Genomic DNA, 17,943 nt, shown 5'->3' with positions numbered 1-17,943 from the left:
TGATTTTGTATATTTATATACTGTATTTTTTACAGATCCCTGAGGCAGACTTTTTTCAAATCGAAACACAGTCCCGTGTTGGGTCTTAGCTGTCCCTCAATAAACATTGTTTTTGAGAACCCACCAGTTTCATTAGTTTCTAGTGCTGAGTTTCAGTTAAGCTGTACTCTAAAATTATAGCTTCTTCAAAACAGCGAAGATACATACCTGTAGCAGTTATTCTCCGAGGACAGCAGGCTGATTGTTCTCACATGTGGGTCGACGTCCACGTCGGCCCAGGAATTGGCATTTTGCAAGCAAAATATTTTTAAAAGTTTGCCAGAGTCTTCTGGCACACGGGCCGATTTCCTGCCCATCGCGCGAATGCGTTCCTCAGTTAAATCAAAAGCATAAAAAGAAACAAATCAACTCCGAAGGGGAGCTGGGCGGGTTTGTGAGAACAATCAGCCTGCTGTCCTCAGAGAATACCTGCTACAGGTATGTATCTTCGCTTTCTCTGAGGACAAGCAGGCTGCTTGTTCTCACATGTGGGGTATCCCTAGCAACCAGGCTCACTCAAAACAATTAACATTGGTCAATTGGGCCTCACAATGGCGAGGACAAAACACAGATTGACCTGAAACCATAAACAAGTTTGATAGTGTAACCCCTTCTTTGATTTAAATTGGTTACCAGTGCACGCTCGGGTCTTTTTTTAAATTAGCATGCTTGGTATATAAAATCTTTGAAGGAGCGGGTCCCCGAGTATTTAATGGATTTGTTTTCCTTTCCTAATAAGTTACAGTCAACACGAACTATTGATATATAATTAATACATTTTCCTTCATCATTAGGTGTCATTATAAGAAAATTCTGAATACAGTACAGTCTCAATTATCTGACCTTCACACAGCCAACAGACCCCAGTGACGTCACACAGCTTCTCTTTCTGTTTTCCGAACCCAGGACCTACTATTACTGCAAAACATCACCATTGTGAGCCAGGACCCTGCTTTTACCGAAAGACAGCGCCGCTGTTAATCAGGACCCTGCTTTTACTGCCTTTGATTCTGCATTGTTTGAGAGGTTACCATTGTTTTCCCAACTTTTCACTTATCTGACAATGGGTCAGATAAATCGAGATTACTGTAGTTTAGTTTATCATCAGGCTATGTATGCTTGGTGCTCCTTACGTAAATAATGAGCACAGGTCATGCGATATGGAACAGGGCCAAAGGGCAAAAACTGATAAGCATGTGAACCAGAAACTCATGATCTGATAAGACATTCCTGCGTGCAAGCAGGCATGGGAAAGGAGCAACTAAGAAAAGACAAGAAAATGTGGTTTAGCAACTGAGGGGAAACAGATGGTGAGAAAAGAAAACAAAATGATCTTTGAAGAAGATAACTTGCTGAAGCTATGTTAAGCATTGTTTAAAGAAAAGATATATAAGCAGCTACATCAGAGCGTTACTTTGGAGAGACGGTTACAGATAACACCTATGTCTAGCAGTGCTGTCCTCCCATGAGAAGCTATTGATTGTATCTGTACTTTGGTAAATAATACAAATTTGCTTTTCTCATACATGGCCTTGGTCTTTTATCACTCCAAATTGTCGGTGGCTGGTACATAATAATTTGGGGTGGTGGTAAAAAGACTAGAATATAACACCAAAGGAAATTAGATATATTGGTTCTTATTTTTCTTTTTGACAGCAGTTGAAAGCATATCTGTTTGAAAAAGTATTTACTGTATTTTATTTTTCTTTTCGTTAGGATTTTATCTTATCTGACTAATCCACTTTGAGCCTTATTGGGAGTTGGCAGACTATAAATGACACATTACATCACATCATAGCTGCATAAGCAAGTGGCAAACTGTATATATATTTCATAGTAGACAATGGACCCCTGATACAGGCATTTTCAGCCAAATCCCTCATGAATAAACTGTTGTTACAACTGTAATGGAGAACAGTGATATATATAGCTCTATTTTTCATAGTAAATACTTAAAAGTTAATCTAATCTGAGGTTTTTCTATTAATTCTTAAAAATTAGAAGTAAAAAAATGTTATTACAAAGACACAGAAGTACACTCAACCTGACCAAGACAAGTAAAGCACAAGTGCTGGCCTATTTAGAATGCTCTGTATATAATTATTTAAATATGTCTGGAAGCATCTATGATTTCATGTGCATAGAAAGTCCTGCTTCCACATGAACTCCTCGGTATATTTATTTTCACAGCTGCAGTGTTCAGAGCAGGTATAAGCAACAAGAGTGCCCCAATCAATGCTCTCATCGAGGCTGTCAGCCTTCAGGTAGTTCAGGAGCTGTGGCATAACCTAAAAATGAAAATAAAAATAAAAGAAATGTATCGATCCAGTCCTTCTACCTTTATTTTACAAGCATAAAAGTACTTTGTACCTGAAGGTCACACATTTTTGTGGGTACCTAAGGGGTCCCTTTCAACAAGCTGCAGTAAAAGGACCTCTGTGATGACGGTGCATGGGTTTGCCTTGTGCTGAGGCCCCCTTTTACTGCAGCAGGTAAAAGGCCTTTTTAAAATAAATAAAATGGAATTGGCCATGTGGTAAGGTAACCAATTGCTATGCAGCCCTTTCCTGGAGGAGCCCTTACCGCCACCTAATCCGGCAGTGACCACCCCCCCCCCCCCCCAAAAAAAAAAAAAAAATTCTGGCATGCTGGAAATAGCGTGCAGTGGGGGCTGGCACTATCGCCGGACTTCTGCAGTAGCCCAGTGGTAGTACTGGATTGTTGCATAGCAAGCTCACAGTGGGCTTGCTATGCTTTAGTAAAAGGGCCTCTAAATAAAAGCTGATCTAACACAGTTGCTATAAAACTCAGGATTCAGAGCCAAATCACCTTCTTTCAAATAGCACAACAAAATGCAGCCTATGTAGTGCCATAGTTTCAGTGGGTTTCTTTTCCTAGCCCACCTATTTCCTCCTGTTGCTTAGGTTTCATAAGAACATAAGAGTAGCCATACTGGGTCAGATCAATGGTCCATCTACCCCAGTATCATGTTTCCAACATAAAGCAGTTAGCTGTACCACCATGCCATCAGGTTAGGCAGAATGATTATAGATCTTCCATCTTTTCTGTTACCAGTTCTCTTCTGTGGAATACTTTACCACAGGACTTAGCTGTATGACTTATTTTCTGCATTATCAGAAATGTATGAAGGCATATCTATTCAGTCAAGTGTTTTAGTTAGTGTTTTAAGTATTTTGAACTTTATTTTGACTTTATTTCTTACGCTCATATTAATTTCATTTTATTGTCTGTTGCCCTTCACCTGACTGTGTATGTTATTTTGCAAATTGCTTAGAGCAGGTTATAAACAGTTAAAATGAATAGAAAGCAACATAGTACATGACAGCAGATAAAGACCTGAATGGTCCATCCAGTCTGCCCAACATTGACACTCATTATCAATTCATGATTAAAACAATGAATGTGGTATAAAATATTTAATCATGGTCAATCTGTCATTTCTGGTATATAGACCATAGAGTCTGCCTGGCACTGTCCTTACATTCCAATACTGGAGTTGCCGTTGAAGCCCTCTCCGGCCCATACTAAACTGTTTTGCCATATATGGAACAGAGTCCGTAGAAGTCTGCCTGGCACTGGCCTTGGTTCTTCACAGCTGAAGTAGTCCATCTAGTCACCACTCAACTCACATGCAATTATTGAAGTAGTTCTTGTTTTTTTAACAAAAAAACCCCCGCTACTTAGCTTAAGCGGTGTGGAGAATCATTCATCAGCTTGGCGTGCTTTGACAGATAGATGCGATATCCTGGTCACTGCTATACTTTTTCTATGCAAAGTTTGTGAATTCAGCCATCAAACGAAAATTAAAGTCCAAGGTTCCCAGTTCCCTACATGGGTCATGTTTCGCTGATATGGCAGCGTCTTCAGGGGAACTGAAACAAACAAAAATGCCAAAAAAACTTATCTTCCCTAACTCCTAACTGAGTTCAGTTAGGAGTTAGTGTTGAAGCAGGTAGGATGCTGCTTTGAGAGCAGGCACCAAAAAGACCTAAAAAGTACCTTTAAAAATGTTCTGATAAAGGGTTTAAAAGGGTGGATGAGGACATTTTAAATGTGTGGATTCTGCTAGTATATTCTGGGTTGCATGAGCTCAGGTTAAGGGAAAGCCCTGGTTGTAGGACCTAAGAAATCAGGATAAGTAATTTTATTTTAAACAGATTTAAATGCAGGCTTTGTAATAAAGCCAGGGGTAGAGTTTAGGGACAGCCTCAGAAAGGACACCTTGTAGGTAGGTCTCAGAACCTATTCAAATAAGGAAAGATTCTGGTGCCACTAAATTAACAGCTGAGATGTTGGGGTTTTTAGCTGACAGTAGCCAGGATTGGTAGGGCTAAGCTTTAGGAAGGGAGGCATCTTGAAAGGAAATCTGGGCTGAGCAGTTGTCACTGGGAAAGCCCTGGACAGTAGAATTGTGACAAGCAGGGTTTCATTTCAGCTTTCAACTGATGATGTATTGCTGAATCATCCCTGACGTGTACCTGATCCTGTCGGACAGCCTGCATCCAGAAGTGAGGAGGCCGGCCAACGCAAGGAAGATACGGGAATATAAGTTCTCTGGCAATGAATTAGTTTTAATTACACGTTGAGTGAAGAAAAACTTTCTCCAATTCGTTTTAAATTTACTACATTGTAGCTTCATCGCATGCCCCCTAGTCCTAGTATTTTTTGGAAAGCGTAAAAAGACGCTTCACATCTACCCGTTGCACTCCACTCATTATTTTATAGACCTCTATCATATCTCCTCTCAGCCGCCTTCTCTCCAAGCTGAAGAGCCCTAGCCGCTTTAGCCTTCCTCATAGGGAAGTCGTCCCATCCCCTTTATCATTTTCGTTGCCCTTCTCTGCACCTTTTCTAATTCCACTATATCTTTTTTGAGATGCGGTGACCAGAATTGAACACAATATTCGAAGTGTGGTCGCACCATGGAGCGATACAAAGGCATTATAACATCCTCATTTTTGTTTTCCATTCCTTTCCTAATAATACCTAACATTCTATTTGCTTTCTTAGCCCCTGCAGCACACTGAGCAGAAAGTTTCAACGTATCATCGACGACAACACCTAGATCCCTTTCTTGGTCCTTGACTCCTAATGTGGAACCTCGCATGATGTAGCTATAATTCGGGTTCCTCTTTCCCACATGCATCACTTTGCACTTGCTCACATTAAACGTCATCTGCTATTTAGACGCCCAGTCTCCCAGTCTTGTAAGGTCCTCTCGTAATTTTTCACAATCCTCCCGCGATTTAACAACTTTGAATAACTTTGTGTCATCAGCAAATTTAATTACCTCAGTAGTTACTCCCATCTCTAGGTCATTTATAAATATGTTAAAAAGGAGCGGTCCCCACTAACTACCCTTCTCCATTTAGAATACTAATGCTGGGCAGACTTCTATGGTCTATGCCCTGATCATGACTAAATAGATAGGCTAGAGTGTAAATTTTAAGGGGCTTTGACGTTAGCTTCAGAATTTTTAGTACAAGAACAGTGCTGGGCAGACTTCTACAGACTGTGCCCTGAGAATGGCAAGGACAAATCAAACTCGCGTATACATATAGTAACGCATACCATGTAAAATGAGTTTATCTTGTTGGGCAGACTGGATGGACCATACAGTCTTTATCTGTCTTCATTTACTACAGTACTAGAGGCCAGTCTTGTCAGACAAATCTGATTAATTTCTTTGACTGGGTGACCGGGGAATTGGAGCGAAGGAGAGAGCTGGATGTGGTGTTTTTAGATTTTAGCAAAGTATTTGACACTAACTGGGTTGGGAACTGGTGGAGTGGAAGATGAAAGAGGGCAGTGGTAAAAGGAGCTCATTCTGAGGATAAAGAATGTTACCAGTGGTGTCTAATCTAATCTTCAATTTGTAGATCCCAGCAGGAAGTTCAAGGCGGTTAATAAAAGAGTAGCTCAATCTGAGGAATAATACCAAAATCTACAATAGGGTAGACAACCCTGATGGTGTGGATAACATGAGAAAAGACTAGCGAAGCTATAGGAATGGTCTGGAATTCAGCAGCTTAGATTTAATGCTAAAAAAAAAAAAATGCAGGGTCATGCATTTGGGCTGCAAAAACACAAGGGAATGGTACAAGTTGAAAGAGGGACTTGGTTGTGATTGTACATGATGATCTTAAGGTGGCCAATCAGGTAGCAAAGTAGTTAGAAGGATGCTTGGAAACACAGGAAGAGGAATGGCCAGTAAGTAAAAGGAGAAGATGATGCCCCTGATGAGACCTCATTTAGAATACTATATACAATCTCTGGAGACTGCACCTTCAAAAAGATATAAACAGGATTGAGTCGGTTCAGAGAACGGCTATTAAAATGGTCAGTGGTCTTAGTCATAAAGCATATGGGGACAGACTTAAACAAATTTATAGTAAAGGAAGGCGGTATGAGAATATACAATACAGAAGAGGAAGAGTGAAGAGGCAACTGGAATGTTCTAAGCACATATGATCAAGCCTAAGCTAGCGCTTCACAAATGGTTTTCAACATTTCAGTCCTTGTGACATAGAATCAAACTCTTTTCACAATCCTCAAACCTTCCTACTTCACCAGCAGAAGCACAGCACATCTTCACGTACATTTGTGCTTTAGTCTGGTGTCAAAATGTGGGACACACTAATCTCAGATCCCACATCTTTACACATCCAATTTGAAGCCAGCAAAGGGAAGTAAACATAGATTAGAAGCACTACTAATATGTCAGTGTAATTACTAGATCTGTGATAGATGAATATAGGATACCTGTACCCTGTAATGTTACTAGTAAGCAAGCAGTAAGTTGTGTGGGTTCAATGCCTTTGCTTAAAAAGTTTGAACACAAAACCACTTGTGGTATAGGAACTTACTTGAAGACACTCCTTGTGTATTTGGCAAACCTTCTGGACAAAAGCCCTCCAGCACAAGATTGATCGACACCACTAGGAGGAAACGGGGGTATGTCTTTTCCCTGAACTCAGGCAGGAACATGATGCAGAAGTTGCTCATCAAAGGAGGGGTGATTTTCTGCACTAAGGCCCAGATGCATCAACCAAATGTAAAAAAAGCAAAATCGTTAAAGCCATTACCGAATTTTAAAAAATGAACAATGCTCCAAAAAAACAAGTCGCACAAGTTTGGTGCAGTATTGTAAAGAACGATGCATCAATCCCGGTCGGTAACTGGCTCCTAAAGCATGCGCAGAGCAGCCAAGCGTTATGCTGGCTGCTCTGCGCATGCCAGAAACGTCAAAACAAAAAAAAAAAAACAACAACACAAACACATGGCTCCCCGCTTTCCCCCGAAGCAAACACCCACAGAAGGTGAGCTCTCCACAGGAAAACCAACGGTAGGTAAAACAAACGTTTGAGCGTTGTGATTGGTGGTTGTTGTCAAAAATCGTCCCGTTTTAATACCTCTTTTAGCAGTTTTAGTGCTGGTTTATCACCTGACCCACAAGGCATTTTTTCTTCAGATAATACTAGACCCCTGACGCAGGCCTCACGGCCGAAACACGTCACGTGTCGGGTCAATCGTGCTTTTGTTAATAAAGACCTTGTTCAGGAAGACACTCATTGTGAGAGGACTTTTATTGGATCCACTGTTTGTTTTACCTCCCCGCTTTCCCCTGCATGTCTCCACAAACATAAAGGATCGGGAGGGGGCAAAGGCGCTCATCAGCAGCGTGCTGTATGGACGGCCTTGCCCCCCCCTCCGAGGTCGCCGCTGCTCCCCACTGCTCTGTGTGTGAAATAAAAGCTGTTAAAAATCTTAACTTTTGCAGTGCCGGGCCCCCCACCCATCCTGTCTCTCTCTTCTCCTTCTGTATCCAATGCTCCGCCTCCTGCCATCCTCCGCGCCCCGCCCCCCTGAGTTCGTCGCCGCCGCTCCCCCCCTCCACCGGACTCCCTCCTCCGCCATAATGGCCGGTGCAGCGCCTCTCACCTATGTTTGAAGGCGCTGCACGGGTTGGATCAGCTGTTCATCGATCGCTTTTGTCTCCTCCAACATCTCCTCCTTTTAAGGTCTCCCAGCGGCAGCACTCAAGAATGTCAGACATCACTGATCTTGATGCATAGCTCTCTTGCTAGGTACAGATATATTTATCCCACACTTTGTTGAATTCTGTCACTTTTTTGGTCACAACACTTCCGCCAGAAGGACATTCCAGATATCCACCACCCTTTTGGTGAAGACGTATTTCCTGATGCTGTTTTTAAGCTTACCTCCATGCAGTTTCATTTCATGTCCTTTGGTTCTATAACTTCCCCGTCTTTTGAAAAAGGTTTGCTCATAAACACCTTCCAAGTGTCTGTATCATATCAACTCCTGTCTCTTCTCTCCTCTAGAATATACATATTCATGTTTTCAAGAATTTCTCACATTCCATTTTGGTCTTTAGCAAAATATGGCCTCCAAAAACTAAACAGCACAATTTTTTTTAATGGAACATTAGCAAATTTTCATGTCATCCTTCCACAAGGGGCCATGCTAATCTTCTTTGTATCATTCCAATTTTAGAGTTCATATACAGTCCATCTCCACCACCTGCTAGGAGTCATTCTAAGCATCTACCACTCTTTCTACAAAAAATATTTCCTTAGATAACTCCTCAGTCTATCCCATGATACCTAGTTCCAGAGCCTCCTTTCAATCGAAACAGGCCCACTTCCTGTGCATTTATACCACAGAGGTTATTTAAATGTCTATCACATTTCCCCTTTCTTCTTCAGTCATAGCCCAATGTTTGTATCATCTAACCAACTTTCCATCTAAATTATTGTATTATTTCCCCTTTCTTCCTCAGTCATAGCCCAATGTTTGTATCATCTAACCAACTTTCCATCTAAATTATTATATTATGTTGGGATCTTGTCCAAACAGCAGGTACTATATTAATCTAAAATCATCTCTACTGATAAATCATGCCAAAAAAGATCACTTATTGAATAACTTCTATACAGTAGAACGGGAAAGAGGTTCAGAGCAATGTGCTGCCTATTTTGCAAAGATAACTCATAAAATTATTTTATCCTTCAGAATTTTGGAAAGAGGACAGAATAAATCCCAAAAGATGTACTATATTAATAGACTCATTAGGAAATATTACACCAAATACCAAACATCTTTTCTGCCCAACTTCTATACCTGAAATTCAAATATTCTCTTGGCACCACAAGGACAGTTTAGAATTTCTTTCTCTTGAGGAACTTTTTCACTAGAAATCCAGATGGGGTCACCTCCAGCACAGTATCTGAGAATCTGAAATAAAGAAAAAATGGCCTTCAGTAACCCCTCACCTCACATCAATATACTCATACCATACTGATTTGAGATAAAAACATTTTTTGCTAAAATATTACAATATTTTAAATTATCAATGTACTTTCTATCATGAATCCTATGGTTCTGATGCTTTTCTAAAATCACAGTGACAGTTCAGAGGTATCATTCTATCATGCATGAACAGATTTGATGAAAAATAAAGTTACTCTGAATACAATTCCCAAGAAATTAAAAAAAAAAAAGTAGTGAAAGCATGCAGAAGCAAGGCTTTTGGAATGCTTTCCAACAGATCTGTAAAAGGTGAGAGGTTGTGGTGGGGCATCATGTGTATATAGAAAAGAAGTGCACGGTGAATGTTTGAGGATGCAGAACAGAGCTATGAATAGTATAGCAATGGAATATATAGAAAACTGTTGGTTCCCTTTAAGCACCCTTTTTCACAGGGAGAAGCCTAGCTCCCAAGGGCTCAGTAGGGAGGGTATGGTTCAGTCGGGCCAGACAAACTTGACCCAGGGAAGGCAGAAGCAGTGCTTCCGCATATGCTTTCACAATCTGTGTGTAAAGTAGCAGAAGGCTTGCTAAGGTAGGAAAACATTTACTTTGGAAGTTTGTGGAAGTCTTTATCCTTTTGAGGCCTGGGTTTGTTTAATACTGAATGTGGGACCTGGCAGAAGACAGGCCCATGTGAAGACTGTAACTGATTTCCAAGAGACTATTTTCAATGTTTCATGCCTGTGAAGCGAACAGGATTCAGCATAACTTGTTGAACGTCAATAAAGAGCTTTATTTTCCTTTTAAACTCTTCTGTGGATATGGCTCTGTAGGCTCTGTGCCCAACCTCCACTCATGCTATCACAAGTACATGCAAAAGGAATAAATATATAGGAGGCAGATGTGCATGGAGTGTGTTTCTGAATGGGTAGAGAGTTGCTTGGGTGAGGGGTTTGTGTAGCGATTGTGACTGTACAAGAGATGTAGAGTATTTTGGTGGCTATGGGTATTTGTTGTAAAAGTGTGTAGAAGAGAGTGTGCCTGTGGGTATGTCAGAAGAATGCAAGGAGCAGTGTGTACATGGGGATGCCTATTTGGATGGAGGTGTGGATTTGGGTGAGCTTGTATGATAGGGCTGTGTATTCAGGTGTATTGTTCAGGGTATGGCTGTGTCTGAAAATGGAAGGGTGGCTGTGAGAATGCATGTATATGACTATGACGGGTGTGCTGTTGCAACAGTTGTGCATATGGAGCTGTGTATCCGGGTTATGTGTTCGTTGGAGTGTTGTTCTAGGTACATTCCCTGTCTATGTAGAAGAAACATCTGTGAGCTTATGTGGGAGTGCGGGTGCATGTACAGGCATGGGGGTGTTTTAGGTGGGAAGTGTACATGTGGTGTTACGTGTGTTCATATGAGAGGAGAGGAGGTGAATATGTACTTTGGAACTGTGGAGGAGGTAGTTTTGAAGATGCTTTTTGGCCCCATCCTTCTCCAGTTCCTTCATTTAGTTTTCCATGCTTGTGAAACGGAACAGTGGTCAGCATTCTGTTGCATTATTTTTGGAAGCACAGTTCTCTCAAAATATTGATTTGATGTTAATGGATTTCAGACAAAGATATTCATATTTTCTTCCTTCACACTAAAATTTTTCTGAACTTGTCATTTCATTGGCTTATCACCACTTCTCTCTTCATCCCAAGTAAGCAACGGAATACCTCTTCTGCCTGCTTCTTAATTTATCTTAACTTTTTTTCCCCTATTGGGGGGGGGGGGGGGGGGGGGGCAAGGGCTGGTTAGCACAGGAAGGGGTTTCCTAGGGAGGAAGAGACGTAAATTCTTCCAGGTGATCCCCCCCCCCCCCCCAAATCTCAGAAGTACTCTGGACCCCTTCCCTAGCTGAAGGCTCCACCAGGGCCCAACACTACTAGGTCTAGGCTACTCAAAACAGTCCACTGCATGGGGTACCTGCCACCATCTGCTGGAGGCCAAGACTACTGGATTGGTGAGCTGCACAGTACCTTTTACAGAACACAACTTACACAGCTCATGTATCTCTGCCTCCAGATCTGCTAGTGGATGAGCGTAACCCACAAGTACCTGGGTTTATCTACTGAACAAAAAGGAATATAATTTAAAGAACCATCTTAGCAACTCGCTTAAAAGCAGAAAGGGAGACTAGGCAAAAAAACTATACAGACGACAACAATGTCAATAAAATACAAAGTACCTCACGAAAGACTCCAGAGGAAATTGGGAACTAATGGACTAGGAGCTAGTGTTCTATTGTGGATTAAAAACTGGTTAAAAGATAGAAAACAGAGAGTAGGGTTAAATGGTCAGTATTCTCAAAGGAGATGGGTTGATAGTGGGGTTCCGCAGGGGTCTGTGCTGGGACTGCTGCTTTTTAACATATTTATAAATTATCTAGATATGAAAATAACTAGTGAAGTAATTACATTTGTAGATGACACAAAGTTATTCAAAGTTGTTAAATCGCAAAAGGATTGTGAAAAATTGCAAGATGACCTTATGAGCCTGAGAGACTGGGTATCCAAATGGCAGATGACATTTAATGTGAGCAAGTTCAAAGTGATACATGTGGGGAAAAAGGAACACAAAATAAAGCTACGTGTTGCAAGGTTCTGCATAAGGAGTCACCGACCAGGAAAGGGATCTAGGAGTCATCATTGACAATACTTCGAAATCCTCTGCTCAGTGTGCTGTGGCAGCAAAGAAAGCAAATAGAATGTTAGGTATTATTAGGAAAGGAATGGAAAATAACAATGAGGATGTTATAATGCCTTTCTATCACTCCATGGTGTGACCGCACCTTGAATACAGTGTGCAATTCTGGTCACTGTATCTCAAAAAAGATATAGTGGAATTAGAAAAGGTACAGAGAAGGGCGACAAAAATGATAAAGGGGATGGGACGACTTCCCCATAAGGAAAGGCTAAAGTGGCTAGGGCTCTTCAGCTTGGAGAAAAGACGGCTGAGGGGAGATATGATAGAGGTCTATAAAATAACGAGTGGAGTGGAACGGGTAGGCGTGAATTGCTTGTTTACGCTTTCCAAAAATAATTAGGACTAGGGGGCACCTAATGATGCTACAAAGTACCAAATTTAAAATGAATTGGAGAAAATATTTCTTCACTCAACGTGTAATTAAACTCTGGAATTCATTGCCAGAGAATGTAGTAAAAGCAGTTAGCTTAGCAGGGTTTAAAAAGGTTTGATCTTCCTAAAAGAAAATCCACTGCTTATTTCTAGAATAAGAAGCATAACATGTATTGTACTGTTTTAGGATCTTGCCAAGTACTTGTGACCTGGATTGGCCTCTGTTGGAAACACATATGTACTTATATATCTGGAAAGAAATGACTACAAATGCTCACAGTCTAAGTAACAAAGTTCATGATCTGGAAGCCCTGATGTTAGAGGCAGACTTAGATATTGTTCCTATCAAAGAGGCATGGTTTAATGACTCCTATGACTGGGACACAAACTGGGTTATAATCTTTTTAGGAAGGACAGAGATGGCTGAAAAGATGGTGGAGTAGCACTATATCTGTAAAATAATATTAAAGCAGCTAAAATGCAGGGAGCCCGGGGAAAAGAGAAAGTGATACGGATCATCCTGGAAAGAGAATTTGGAACCTTTATGTTCACAGGTATCGTCTACACACTTCCTACACAAATAGAGAAGCTGATCAAAAATATTCACAAACTGGGAAAGAAAGGGGGAGTGCTCTGTCGGACGATTTAAACTTACCAGATGAAGATTGGAATGGCAAAGAACTACTAATGATGTCACACTATAAGTATCCAGTTCAGCCCAAATTCAGTCAGTAGAAACATTATTAGGAATACCCTCAACTGATTTGAGAACCACAAACAACTAATTTGAAATTTAACCGATGAAAACGACACCCAACATCTTACAGAACAAGTACATGCCAAAGATAAGCCAAAAGGTAGTACTCTCCTCTAATTATTCAGTTCAAGGGCAGTTTGTGGACTGGTGTGGAGGGGCTCGAGTAAAGAAAATTAGCAGGCAATGCCCAATTTCTCCTTCCTTATATCACCAGACCAGCCCAGATGCATGGGAGTACAAAAGCAGTAATTGCCGAGAACAAGGTATGAGACGGTCCTTGCCTTCCAAACTCTTGTGCCACCTAAACATTCAACCTATAAATGAAGCACAAAGAAATGCAGAGTAGAACAAGTGGCCCACATACAAATCTCCAGTGGAGGAACCAATGAATGCACCACCCAGACAAAGCCTTCCTCCTAACAGAATAAGACTTTAGCACCGGTGGCACCAGTTATCCTTTGACAATATATACCAAAGCTTTCTCGATCCAGCAAGCCAATGTTACTTAGATGCTGCTTTGCCTTTATGAATTCTCCTCCCAAATAGTACAAACAACCTGTCCAACTCGTGAAACCTCCTCAGTCTTCTTCAGACAGCAGCATATATCAAGTTGGTGAAGCTGACTATCCTCCTCTGTAGCACTCCTCTGTAGCATTACCTTCCCTAAAGACTGGAAGAGTGATCAGGTGGACAGAAGAAACCCCCTTTGGAAATAAAAGAAGGTACCGGCTAAATAATCACTTTCTCAGGTGAGATCACTAGAAAAGGTTCCAGCACATCTGCTCCTAACTGGTCAAAATGGCTCTAGTGAGACTGCTGCGGGAGGTCGCAGCAGCCATTTGCTGCAGGAAGTTGAAGCCGCCATTTTGACTGCAGAGCCAGCATGGTCACAAATGACTGGGGATCACTCCTGCCCTGACTAGACCACTAGATCAACATGGTCTGTAAGGTAGGCCTGGGGGAGGGAGGAGCCTACAGATGGGAGGCCAATTTTGTTCAGGGGATCAAGGGTGGGGCCTGCTTTTGTTTTGGGGAAGAGGGGTATGCCATGCTGTTTTCAGCCAAATCCGTGTGGCAAATTTTGGCCAGAACTGAAAAAACTGTTTTGGCCGCCCTCTTGTACATGAACAGTATAGATAAGCTAAAAAGGCATGAACTGAAAAAGTGTTTTGTACCTGTTCTGGCTCCAATGCTATTCTTTTCTTAAATTCTTCAAAAACTTTATCTTCTTTAGTCTCGTGCTTTGCCATTGCCTCCAGCTCTTCCTCATTGAGACACTCCAACTGCATACCAGAGACTGGGAAGAGATCACAAATAAGGCCACAGATATTACATCTGTCAGCAAACCAACATGTCACAAGCAAAAACACAGCCACCTTGGGGAGGCGCGGGGGCCTGGAACTCGGGGGGAGATTCTCCCGCGACTGAATCCTCACCTCCAACGTTCTGTGGCTGGCTTGTGCTGGTTTCCCTTCCCTCTCATTGATCCTCCCTCTGACGTCATCACATTCCGACGCGAGGGCGGACCAATGGGAATTGTGTTACGAGCCCAGGCATTGAGACGCAGAATGTTGGAGGTGCAAATTATTATATAGGGTTTGATTTAGTCTGTGTCTCTTCTGCTTTGCCTGGATCTCCTGTCCATTTCATATTTCTTCTCTCTCCATGTCTGCCATCCATCTTCTCTCTGCGTCCCATCTGTCCTATCCAGCATCTCTCCTCTGTGTTCCTGTTCAGCATCTGCCTTCTTAGCGTCCCTATCCACCCGTTTTCCAGCATTGCCCTGTGTCCCTTATTCTTATTCCATGCCCAGCATCTCTTGTGTTTGCCCTGTCCATCCCCTTGCTGTTCCCTTCCTCACATACCCCACAGGTCCAGCATTTCTCTCTATCCCCTGCCCCCCTCATGGTCTGGCATAACTCCTTCTCTCCCTCTGTGGGTCTAGCATCTCTCCTCTTCTGTTCCATTCCCCCCGATCTTGCTGTCTCTTCCCTCCCTCAGTCTAGTCTCTCTCTCCCGTCTTGTGCTCCCCTTTCCGGCAGGTCCATCCACCCTCCCCCCACCTGTCTAGCACACTCCATGTCCCTCCAACTCCCTCCTGACCCAGCACATCTCCACCTCCCTACAACGCCCCCCCCCCCCCCCCCCCCCCCCCCCCCCCCGGCCCACATCTCCATTTTCCTCCAAATCCCTCCTGGCACAGCACATGTCCATCTCCCTCCTGGCACAGCACATCTCCCTCCAATGTACCCCCTCCTCCTGGTCCAGCACAAGTCCATCTTCCTCCAGCCCAGCACATGTCCATCTCCCTCCAGCCCTCTCCCCAGCACATGTCTATTTCTCTCTAGTTCCCCCCAGGTTTAGCACATCTCCTTCTAGCATTCCTTTTAGCACATCTCCCTCTAGCATTCCTTCCCCCCCCCCCCCAACATAGTCCAGCATCTATCCACCTCCCCCCACAAATGGGTCCAACATATTTTCCCTTCTCCTCCCCCTCCCCCACAGGTCCAATAAATTTCTCTCTTGCTTTTCCTCACCTAACATCCAGCGTCTCTTCCTCCCTTCCAGATCCGCTAAAGTTGCTTCATCCCCTTCCCTGACGCTGGCTGTGACTAAGACACACTGCTGTGGCCGATGTCAGGGTCTTCCCTCTGCCGGTTTCGCCTTGGCACCTTCCTGTTGAGGACGGTAACTTCCTGTTTCCACACGGGCAGGACCAGCAGAGGAAATGCCCCGACGCCAGCCACAGCAGTGTGTCTTAAACGTAACCTGCGTAGGGGAAGGGGGGTGAGGAAACTTTAGTAGATCTGGGGGAGGGGGGGAGAGAGACACTGGATTTTAGATGAGGAGAAGCAATCTTGAACAATCCTGCTCTTCCTCCAGCAGACAATAACAAATTCATGATTAAATGGGATGACCTATGCGAAAATGTCTTAAATAACATAGCTCCCCTCAAACCTACATCCAGACCTCCGTTCCTTTGATGATAAAGGTGATGGAAGGAATAGTAGCAGCACAAACTATGTACTACCTTTCACATTTCTCCCTACTACACAAATTGCAATCAAGTTTCAGACCATGCTATAGCACCGAGACTGTCCTTGCTACCCTAGTATCAAATCTCAGAAAAGAAATTAGCATAGGGTCTAATATCTTAATAATGCAGTTTGATATGTCTAGCGAATTCAATGTAGTAGTTCATTATATCCTACTAAACATACATAAGTATTGCAATACTGGGACAGACCAAAGGTCAATCAAGCCCAGCATCCTGGCCAATCCAGGTCACAAATACCTGGCAAGATCCCAAAAAAGTACAAAACATTTTATGCTGCTTATCCCAGAAATAGTGGATTTCCCCAAGTCCAATTTAATAATGGTCTATGGACTTTTCCTTTAGGAAGCCAGCCAAACCTTTTTTAAATTCTGCTAAACTAACCACCTTTACCACATTCTCTGACAACGAATTCCAGAGTTTAATTACACGTCGAGTGAAGAAAACTTTTCTCTGATTCATTTTAAATTTACTACTTTGTAACTTCATCGCATGCCCCCAAATCTTAGTATTTTTGGAAAGCGTAAACAGATGCTTCACGTCTACCTGTTCCACTCCACTCATTATTTTATAGACCTCTATCATATCTCCCCTCAGCCGCCTTTTCTCCAAGCTGAAGAGCCCTAGCCGCTTTAGCCTTTCCTCATAGGGAAGTTGTCTCATCCCCTTTATCATTTTCGTTGCCCTCTGCACCTTTTTAAATTCCACTATATCTTTTTTGAGATGCAGCGATGAGAATTGAATACAATATTTGAGGTGCGGTCGAACCATGGCGCGATACAAAAGCATTATAACATCCTCATTTTGTTTTCCATTCCTTTCCTAATAATAGCTAACATTCTATTTGCTTTCTTAGCCGCTGCAGCACATTGAGCAGAAGGTTTCAACGTATCATCAACGACAACACCTAGATCCCTTTCTTGGTCGGTGACTCCTAACGTTGAACCTTGCATCACGTAGCTATAATTCAGGTTCCTCTTTCCCACATGCATCACTTTGCACTTGCTCACATTAAATGTCATCTGCTATTTAGACACCCAGTCTCCCTCTTGTAATTTTTCACAATCCTCCCGCGATTTAATGACTTTGAATAACTTTGTGTCATCAGCAAATTTAATTACCTCACTAGTTATTTTCATATCTAGATGATTTATAAATATGTTAAAAGCAATGGTCCCAGCACAGACCCCTGGGGGACCCCACTAACTACCCTTCTCCATTGAGAATACTGACCATTTAACCCTACTCTCTGTTTTCTATCTTTTAACCAGTGTTTAATCCACAATAGGACAGTACCTCCTATCCCATGCAAGGTTATGCACTTTGGAAAGAATAATCCGAATCATAGTTACCTGATGCTAGGGTCCACCTTGGAGGTCAGAAAAGAAGAAAAATATCTAGGTGTCGATTGTAGATAATATGCTGAAATCTTCTGCTCAATGTGTGGAGGCAACCCAAAAAGCAAACAGGATGCTAGGAATTATTAGGAAAGGGATGGTGAATAAGACCAAAAATACTATAAAGGTGCGACCTCACCCTGAGTACTGTGTTCAGTTCTGGTCACCATATTTCAAAAAAGATATAGCAGAATTAGGAAAAGTTCAAAGAAAAGTGACCAAAATGATAAAGGGGATGTAACTCCTTTCATATGAGGAAAGGTTAAAGAGGGGCTCTTCAGCT

At 42.3% G+C, this 17,943-nt stretch overlaps 1 protein-coding gene and 1 non-coding gene across 2 annotated transcripts in view; both read right to left on the bottom strand.

Annotated features, from left to right (window-relative positions):
• Positions 1-580: 580 nt before the first annotated feature.
• Positions 581-17,943, bottom strand: part of PDCD2 (programmed cell death 2) — a 36,255-nt gene continuing 18,892 nt past the window's right edge. The window contains exons 4-6 of the mRNA XM_030195952.1: positions 14,384-14,505; positions 9,205-9,318; positions 581-2,327 (exon numbers count right to left, since the gene is read on the bottom strand). Coding sequence (XP_030051812.1) covers positions 2,172-2,327; positions 9,205-9,318; positions 14,384-14,505 — 392 coding nt within the window. The 3' untranslated portion in view covers positions 581-2,171. The remainder of the gene's footprint in view (positions 2,328-9,204; positions 9,319-14,383; positions 14,506-17,943) is intronic.
• On the bottom strand, positions 8,488-8,597 carry LOC115467429. Its single transcript, XR_003941721.1, has one exon. It is a non-coding gene; the product is annotated as a U6 spliceosomal RNA (small nuclear RNA).

The sequence above is a fragment of the Microcaecilia unicolor genome, chromosome 3, assembly GCF_901765095.1.
Source record: "Microcaecilia unicolor chromosome 3, aMicUni1.1, whole genome shotgun sequence".
Lineage (NCBI taxonomy): Eukaryota > Metazoa > Chordata > Amphibia > Gymnophiona > Siphonopidae > Microcaecilia > Microcaecilia unicolor.
This window is presented reverse-complemented; position numbering and strand designations above follow the sequence as displayed.